The sequence below is a fragment of the Gymnodraco acuticeps genome, unplaced genomic scaffold (assembly GCF_902827175.1).
Source record: "Gymnodraco acuticeps unplaced genomic scaffold, fGymAcu1.1, whole genome shotgun sequence".
Lineage (NCBI taxonomy): Eukaryota > Metazoa > Chordata > Actinopteri > Perciformes > Bathydraconidae > Gymnodraco > Gymnodraco acuticeps.
The window spans coordinates 2,189,145-2,197,981 of record NW_022991219.1 but is presented as its reverse complement, the minus strand read 5'-3'; the positions used below and the strand labels follow the sequence as shown (position 1 = coordinate 2,197,981).

Sequence of the window (8,837 nt, the reverse complement as noted above, 5' to 3'; positions counted from 1 at the left end):
GAATCTTTTTTCCTGAAACTTTCAGAATCTCTTTACAGGGACGCATTTTATGTATAGAGGACATGAAAAATGTAATAGTTGACCTTTGATCATTTCTCAGTCTTACCAGTTCATAAAAGTTAAATGTAACATTTGAGTTGCCTAAAACCATAGGCGACTAATAAATGGGTAACGTAAAGGAAACTATCCTCATCCACTTCTTATATCAAGTCTGCTGTTATCTGTGATGGACAATGGTGCAATTATAAATAGGGCTGCATACTATGGTTGTCTGCTTGAGTTTAAAATACAATACATCATGTCATCTGTCATGAGTGATGTATCTATTGTAAACCCATTCATTAAGTAATTCATCTGCTATGACTGTCCAAAACACTCACTATCGCTAACTGTCAGTTTATTTGTGTCACAAAAAACAGCTTTGGCCTTTTTCTGTCACTGAGCCCACTACTGTCTGTCAGCATCAATCTCTCTCACACTGATCCAAATAGACTCGATAAGCTAGTACAATGGTTGGGTTTTTCTTTCGTCGTGTCGCCGCATGAAGCCATCCCCAGGGGAGGAGATTACGCCACTCTAAAGAGACTTGGCTGAATCATGTCTTCAAGGGTATTATGTAACACTCTCTACAAGGACAGCCACGTGGCCACAGGGCTCACCTGTGTTTAGATTGACCATCTGCCCCACTTCTTCCAAAGCCTTCACTTCTTCTCCTTCACTCTGCGACACACACCATTCACAAACATCTTCCTGCTGAAGAGTCCATTGATTTAGGTCCAATTTGCTGGATAATGATGAATCTCCAGCTCTGGGTGTGAGGAAGAATTGAATAATGAGGAAGACGTGGGAGCCAGTAGGCAGGAAATAACACTCTACCATGCTGGTGACTCACACTGGATTGGCTGTGAATTACCATGGTTATGTACTGTACTTATTTCACATGTTCCTTCCTGTTTAGACAGGTGCATCAGCAAATCATGCTCCCCATGTGTGGGTGAGCAGGAGTAAAGCTGGGATTGCGTCTCTGTTGACACCTCCGCAGATTCAGCGTGAAGCAGGGAGCGAGAAAAGAGACATGCACACAGAATGACTAGAAAGAGGGGGACAGAGGGAGCGAGAGAGAAGAGTGAAAGAGACACACAAGATATATTTGACTCCGTGGGTGTGTGAAGTATCAAGGCATGCATCATAATTGTAGATCTTTCTCAGAGCAGCCGGACGTAACAGTGCAGCAGAAGGACATTATTGATTTTGCAACAAAGTGTGCTTGTTTTTTACTTTAAAAACAGTGGGAGCTGAGAGAGACATAAGAGACTAAATGGAAACCGTTTTGTTTTCGCTGCCTCAAGGATTTAATTAACTGGGATAATAAAACAAAAATACTTGCTGGGATGCAGACTGGAAAATAATAATGCCCCCTCACTGCCAATAATCAACATTTCAAGGCAAGAATTAATCTGAGGTGAGTTTTATTAAAGAGTTTTAGCATTTGTGTCGAATTTAATATGTACGTACGTATGTGTGTTTATTTGTGTTTGGATACTTCTATCCTTGTCAGAAATTGACAGTAAGGATATTTTGGGATCACTCTTCACTGTTGGAGGGTTACAACTTACATGAAGATTCAACTAAGGGTAATGTTTTATGGCTGGGGGATGAATTTGTCATTAAGGGGTTCTCATGTTTGTGTGTGTGTGTGTGTGTGCGTGTGTGTGTGTGTGTGTGTGTGTGTGTGTGTGTGTGTGTGTGTGTGTGTGTGTGTGGGTGTGTGTGTGTGGGTGTGTGTGTGTGTGTGTGTGTGTGTGTGTGTGTATATACTCATGCATCTCTCTGCTTTTGGGTACTGAAACTCGACTTCTCAAAAGCCCAGTGTGCAATAGTCAGCCCAATAGTCAGCCCACGCTGTTTCCCGTTCCCATGGAAACCATTGCCCAGTGCTAAAAGCAGTTATATTCTGTGCTGTGTGTGTGTGTGTGTGTGTGTGTGTGTGTGTGTGTGTGTGTGTGTGTGTGTGTGTGTGTGTGTGTGTGTGTTTGTTTGTTTGTTTGTTTGTTTGTTTGTTTGTTTGTCAGAAAGACATATTAATCTCTGGTGTATAACAGGCTTACTGGATCTTAATAAATGTTGTCGGCTGTTTCTTCTGTATATTGTGACTCATGAAGAGGCAGTATTTATGAAATAGTTATGTATCACGACATCCACCTTCGTGCCCCCCTCCTCTCTGTATCTTCCTCCACAGTATCACTCCTCTTGTTTATCTCTCTGCACCTTTCTCCCCATTACTACATATGTTCTGTTTCTGTATCTCTAAGATGGCCGTCAGCCCAATCATCATCTGCCTCCTGTCCCTGATGGGCTATGCCTCGTCCCACCCCTCTCCTCCTCCTCCCCGGGGTTGCAGTGTGGATGTGGACCCTCCGTACAGAGTGCTGTGCGACCTGGAGGCTGTCTGGGGGGTGGTCCTGGAGGCGGTGGCCTGCAGCGGCGGCCTCGCCTCGCTGGTCCTCGCCGTGCTGCTGCTGGTCAAGCTACGCTCCATTTCTGACCCCGCCAGGCGCTCCGGCTTGGGACCTCTTCTCCTGCTCCTGGGCACGCTCCTGGGGATCTTTACCATCTCCCTGGCGTTCCTGGTGGGGAAGAACCAGGCGCTCTGTGTGGTCCGCCGGGCCTTCTGGGGTCCCCTTTTTGCCCTCTGCTTCTCCAGCTTGCTGGTGCAGGGTGTGAGGCTCAGGAGACTGGTGGCCGGACAGACGAGTCCATCAGGAAGCTCCTTGGCGGCTCTGGGCCTCGCGTTGGCGTTGGTTCAGGGAATCATCTCTGCTGAATGGGTCCTGCTGACTGTCGTTAGAGAGGGTCACCCAGCCTGCGAATACCCACCTTTAGACTTTGCTCTGACATGCAGCTACACACTGGGGCTGCTCCTCATAGCCATGGGGCTTTCTCTGGGGGTGGTGCTGTGTGGAGGAGAGCTGGGGGGAGAGAGTGAAGAAGATAGAGAAGGAGAGAGTGAAAAGCGGAGATGGAAGTGTAACGCCGTCTGGCTCTTCCTGTCCAGTTTGGCATCAGCATTGCTATGGGTGGCTTGGCTGGGGTTTTATCTTTATGGCAGCCAGGTGAGGGGAAAGGGGAAAGGGGAGCGTTTTGGGGGAGCAGGGAAGAAGGATGTGAAGGTGTTGGATGAGCCTGCGCTGGCGGTGGCCCTGGTCATTCAGGGCTGGATCCTGCTGCTGTTCCACGCTATTCCAGAGGCCCACCTGTGTCTCCGGAACCCTCCGCAGTCCATCACGCAAGACTTCTTCGACACCACTCATACGTCCCCGCCTCCACACTTTGGAGATGAGATCCCAGCACACTCACACCGACCCTTCCCTGAGAACCAGGCCTTTTCTATGGAGGAGCACGGTGAAAGTAGGCTTATGTAACGTGTGTGTGTGTGTGTGTGTGTGTGTGTGTCATGTTTGTTTTAAAGATTAAATAATCTAAGAAAGGATTTTCAACCTGTTTTCTAATGCTGCCTTTAAATGGTCTCAATGGCTCATTTGGTTGCATTTTCAACATTTAAAGGTTGAGTACAAATGTGTTTGGTTTAATGGTAAGTCATGACAAAGCCATGAGATCCCTGTTGCTTGGCAACTATTAACAAAACGGATGATGCCATGTCTCCTCTTCAAAAACGAAACAAAAAACAACGTTGTGTTCATGCCATTCAATGTCATGCCGAGTAGAGAACAAAAACAACCAGCTTTTAAGGAGTCTGACCTTTTTAAATACATCATGACATCATGTTTCATGGACTTTACACAGAGATTGTTTGACAAGCGAACTGGTTTATGTCAGTGAATCAATGAAATACGCATTAACATAAAAAGAGTGTGCAAAGATTGGATATGAAAACATTTAACACAATTTTATTTACTTTATTAATTTATTCAAAATGTGATTAATTGCATTTTCCCAGTAGTAATGGAGGCATCTGCAAAGTGTCCTCTTCAGTGCTATTGGATTCATTTGACTTGTAGGTTGACTCATTTGATTGTCAGTAACTCGCAAGTCATCCAAATGTGCTTTTAACACTGCGTTATTGTTGCATTTTCGCAATGTCGCAGCTTTTGATAGAAGTAGGAGTTTTTCAATCTTTATACATTTCTCCTAACTCAGCCAGTTGCCCAGGAGATTTGTTAAGCCTAAATCTGTGCTTTTAAAAAGGCCTCAGTTCTCTCAGTGGAATAAATAAATATATAAAAATAAAAATATGTAATAAAACGTCTCAAACCACTCCTGCAGCATAATACAAAATCCAATTAAACCCTATGAAATGGCTGAGTATCTAAGAGGCTTATAGGGATATGTATGAGTCATTTCACTTTGGTAGCTGTCCATATTTATCTGAAGCCAAATGCACAGATGAAGAGCTAAACCACGATGAACCAGGACAAACAAAGAGTGGCAGAACGCAGTCTGTTGTAAGAAAGCACAAAGTGTGACAGCAGTCCAACTTTCACAATGGCAGAGTCATACAGAGAGTTAGTTAAGAAAACACAGAGGGAAGCAATGTAACAATGTGTCACCAAGTCTCCAGAAGAGTTACTATTGGTTGAAAAGGATGACGAAGTCTCTTTTTACCTTCCTTAATGGACAGTACTGTCCCTGCCACTGTGAGCACTGCAGCAGAGCTTGTTGTAATTATCATGACCATACATAGGACCAAAGTTGCCAGAAACTTTTTTCCTTTTAAAGTGGTAGGACCAAATGACACCATTTTGTCTGAAAAAATGCCAAGTGGATCTTATAGGATTACCAACATACCAGTGTTTTTTTATTGGCTAATTTGAGCTAAGATTAGAAAAATATGATGTATCTGCTTTAGCATAAAAAATGATAAGGTTAGCACACCTTATCAGTTGACATCCTTGTAGCTTAGTGCTTGCAATTTCTTATAATACGCCATTTAAGTTGCATTTTCCAAGATCTGAGAAAAGTATTGGCTAAATAGTGCCCTAAACTGTATAAAAAAGAGAAGTGTCAATGGTTTGTAAGCGCCCTTATGCTAATCATCCCCCAATAGTTGCTTTACATGTAATATATGTTTCATTTATACAAATCAGTAGCACTGTCATCACATGGCTGCATTTCCACTGCATGGTAAATACATTTAATCTATTATGGTAGAGCTCTGCTCAAATCAACTACATTTTGGTACAAGCTGCTTATTGTGTTTTCCTCTGTTAAGAGCACCCCCTTACCCCCTAATCCCACCAGGAGCGTCTGCGCTGCGTTGCGCTGCGTTGCGCTGCGTTGCGCTGCGTTGCGCTGCGTTGCGCTGCGTTGCGCTGCGTTGCGCTGCGTTGCGCTGCGGCTGCGGCGTTTTTAGCGATCGCGGCCACTCTAGTCAATGGGTGCTATTCCACCAGACCCGCTGCGCCGCGCTGCGCCGCGGCTCGAAGCGTCCCAGAAGCTCCTCGCCCAAGGAATTTCTAAAATATAGGATGAATCCTATTTTTGACGCGGCGCAGCGCAGCGCAGGCAGGAAGTGGAATGTTCATCCAACAACTGCGAGGCTGCACACACGACGCTCCGCTTCCGCAACGTTTTGAAACGCGCCTGGTGGGTTATGACGCAGGAGGAGGTCGCAGTGCGGCGCAGACGCTTCCAGTGGGATCAGGGGGTTAGTGTGATGGGATGATCAGCTGATTGCTGTCGGTTGTGCAGCCGAGTGTACATTATAGTTTCTCCAGCTACCATCTTTTAAAATATTTGGATAGAGCTAATAAAGAAAGGTCCAGGTTTGCGCAAAATGATCCGCTGGTGAATATTCTCATGGATTAATCATTAGTTTAAAGTGTTTTACTCCACCTTCTAGTTTCTGCTCTGCTTGTTAAGAACCTCCAAGGAGATAGTATCAAAACAGTAGCAGGTACCATCCACACAAAAAGGTAGAGCCGTGACATACCATGCAGTGTGAATATGCCATATAATAGTAGGTAAGGTTCCCTTGAAACTGGAGCCATTATGGTCTAGTTAGCAGATGTAACATTTGTTAGCATGACACCCATAACGTGCATGTGTGTGCTTTACCTTTCGTGGTGGGTCAGCACTCCGAACTGGAACCTACCACAGCAGCCACGGGAGTATGCGTCCCGGCATCGCCTTCAGAGGTCACGTCTACCAACCCACTGAGATGGCTCTGGTCATGAATGGTGGAACGGTAAGTGTGGAAGAAACACACATTGTGAGTTGTTGACATAAAAATAACCAACCCTAACAATACTAAACTTGTTTACTACATGTTTTTGTTTCTTTGGTAGATGCCCACAGCCCCAGTAAACTACACTGGGCGACGGTTATGGTGATATGCGACAAGACTTGAAGAAGAAACGCTGGTGTAACGCTGGTGTGTGATTATAGAATTTCCTGTTGCCTAAGAAGAAGGAGATTTTGAAAACATCGCATCACAGAATGGATGTGATGGGACCTTAAAAATGCACCATGCAACATGTTACATTTTAAGAACCAATCCTAATAGTGTTTTGGCTCTCCTTTTGCGTTCCTATTTTTCAGCAGACTGGACAGAAAATCACAAAAGAGAGGGTCGAAGTGACTCAGCTTCCATAGCCTAGGAGACTTTTTCATAAGGGAACAGTTGTAATGATGCATTAATTAGGCACACAGAGTTTTAATTGTAATATGTAAATAAATACATAAACATGGAGTGCATCAGAAGGGTGAATGCTATTAGGTTAATAACGAACACTGTGGTATTAACCATAATAAAGAAAAGATTAAAGTATGATTTGAATGTATAGAAGTACACAGATGTGGGAGCAGCTCTAAATGATTGCTGTAACTCAGTGATGTTTGCTTCACAAAAACTACACTTTACTTCTCTTCTATCTGGTGTAAGAATACATCTAAAAAAAAACAAGCCTTTAGGATGTTTATTTAAACATACGCCCACAGAGGTGGCATGGTGGAAGACCCAAAGGACTCGCACTCGGGTTTTTCTCTCCATGTCTCCATTCTATTATCAGTGCTATTGGACGTTTCATACATAATTGTCATGCAGTAACAGAGCTGGTGTAAAGTTCTGAATAATAATCTGATGATTTAAAAGGCTAAAAATAGTCTACGGCGGATGGATTAGTCGTTTTTAATAAGCCTATGATAAAAAGCCATTTAATACTGCAATGCTGCAGTGTATACAGTAACGTTTACTGTTTGAGGTTGTGATTTTGCACTATATTATATCTGGGCATTGTGATATGTGAGATGTCTGATCATTTGAGATGCATGTAAAAGCGCAGTTTAGAGGTAATGTATTTTGTCAAAATGTATTTAAATGTTTTATAGAATTTGGATATATATATATAGAAGAGAAAAAACTGTTTCAGTGTTTTATTGCAAAGCTTGTTCTTGACAATGAAAATAGCGGTTGACAAATCCACTTAAAGTGCTCAAAGGAAGACCATGTTGTACAGCTGAAATCTCTGGAACAGCTACCAAATGGACCTTGAGGTTGGACTGTTTTCTCAACCAGTTTCACTCATGTTTTCCCAAAGTTACTCTGGATTCAATAAGGCTATACTGATCATGCTTGGTTAGAAATTGTATTGCTACTGTCATTATATTCTGGCATTCAGGATCCCTTCAAATGTTATCTAGAGAAAACATTAACTCATCCATCACTGTGAATATAACTGGAACCGACTCACACACATGTACACTGTTTTTATTAGTAGAAGGGCAAAGTTTGGCACCATGTAGATTTCTAATAAGCATCCGTTTTAATTTCCTTGGAAATACAAAATTCAACCCAGGACAATTGATCAAGTTATAATGCCATTCACTATGTTTATTTTATGACAATTTCTTTGACCATTTATTTTTGTTATATAAAACTAAAGTAAATAATTTGCCTTTTTGTGTGCTCAGATATTGTACAATGCAAATATAACCATTACAAGATGTATGTGTTTACCCTATATACCTGAGTTTTAATTGTGTAAATAATCAAAATGTGAAAATTGTATTTTTCCTTTTTTAAATGTTCTTATAGTAATAGCCCTGTCACTGTCTTATGGCAGCGTAACATGAATGTCTGTAATGTGGTTTGCACAAAGTGGCTAATACATCAGTGCATATTTCGGTTAATAACTGTCTGGTTATTGAACTGGTCTTTTGTCATTATCCATGAGTCACTTTATAGGGATGCAGCTATACAATCAGCTATACACACATAGAGGAGAGGCATGTGCAGTGACAGAGAAAAATGACTGCACTGCAATAAAAGACAAGCAAACAAACAAAGAAGATATCCTCACAAATGTGTCAATATCAATAAAAAAAAGGCTGCAAATAAATAAATAATGCAAGGTTTCCAGTTGATACTTCAGACTAATTTCCATATTTGATTTTCAAGATTATTCACAAAAATATTAAAAGTACATCCATAAAACATCACAGAAGTAGTTATTTTTATATAAAGTAAAGAATGAGGTTGATCTGGATTGTTATTTCTAGTAATAAGAAGATTTCTGAATGATTTATACCAAGTATATAGAGCTTGTGGTGTGTTGAATTGAGACCCAGTACACCTAATAGCTATATTCTTCCAAAAAGTGTAATAAATCATCTCTTCTAAAATTCAAAATGGAATTAGGGTGTTTAAAAAGTCACTGCTCCCTAAAGCTTTGGATAGTAGAGGCTGCAGATAGTGGTTGCACTGCTGCTTGCCCAGATTGTAGGTTTAAGTCCTCAAGGAAGCTGGAGATAAAAGATTGGGACCTAGCTGTCATAGACGTGAGTGGTTTTGAAGCTAACAGTAGTAGGCAGCGGATGAG

The 8,837-nt window shown here is 42.1% G+C and overlaps 1 protein-coding gene across 1 annotated transcript; it reads left to right on the top strand.

The window, feature by feature from the left end:
• The first annotated feature begins 922 nt into the window (after positions 1-922).
• gprc5bb (G protein-coupled receptor, class C, group 5, member Bb) lies at positions 923-8,371 on the top strand. The gene is made up of 4 exons (XM_034239166.1): positions 923-1,462; positions 2,313-3,408; positions 6,093-6,205; positions 6,306-8,371. The coding sequence occupies exons 2-4, from the start codon at positions 2,313-2,315 to the stop codon at positions 6,348-6,350; spliced, it is 1,254 nt and encodes a 417-aa protein (XP_034095057.1). The 5' UTR covers positions 923-1,462; the 3' UTR covers positions 6,351-8,371.
• The last annotated feature ends 466 nt before the right edge of the window (positions 8,372-8,837 follow it).

Coding starts and splice junctions, on each gene's coding strand:
- gprc5bb (XM_034239166.1), top strand. CDS start 2,313: ATGGCCGTCAGCCCAATCATCATCTGCCTCCTGTCCCTGATGGGCTAT. Junction 3,409..6,092: donor TATGGAGGAGCACGGTGAAA/GTAGGCTTATGT, acceptor GTGGTGGGTCAG/CACTCCGAACTGGAACCTAC. Junction 6,206..6,305: donor TGGTCATGAATGGTGGAACG/GTAAGTGTGGAA, acceptor TTTCTTTGGTAG/ATGCCCACAGCCCCAGTAAA.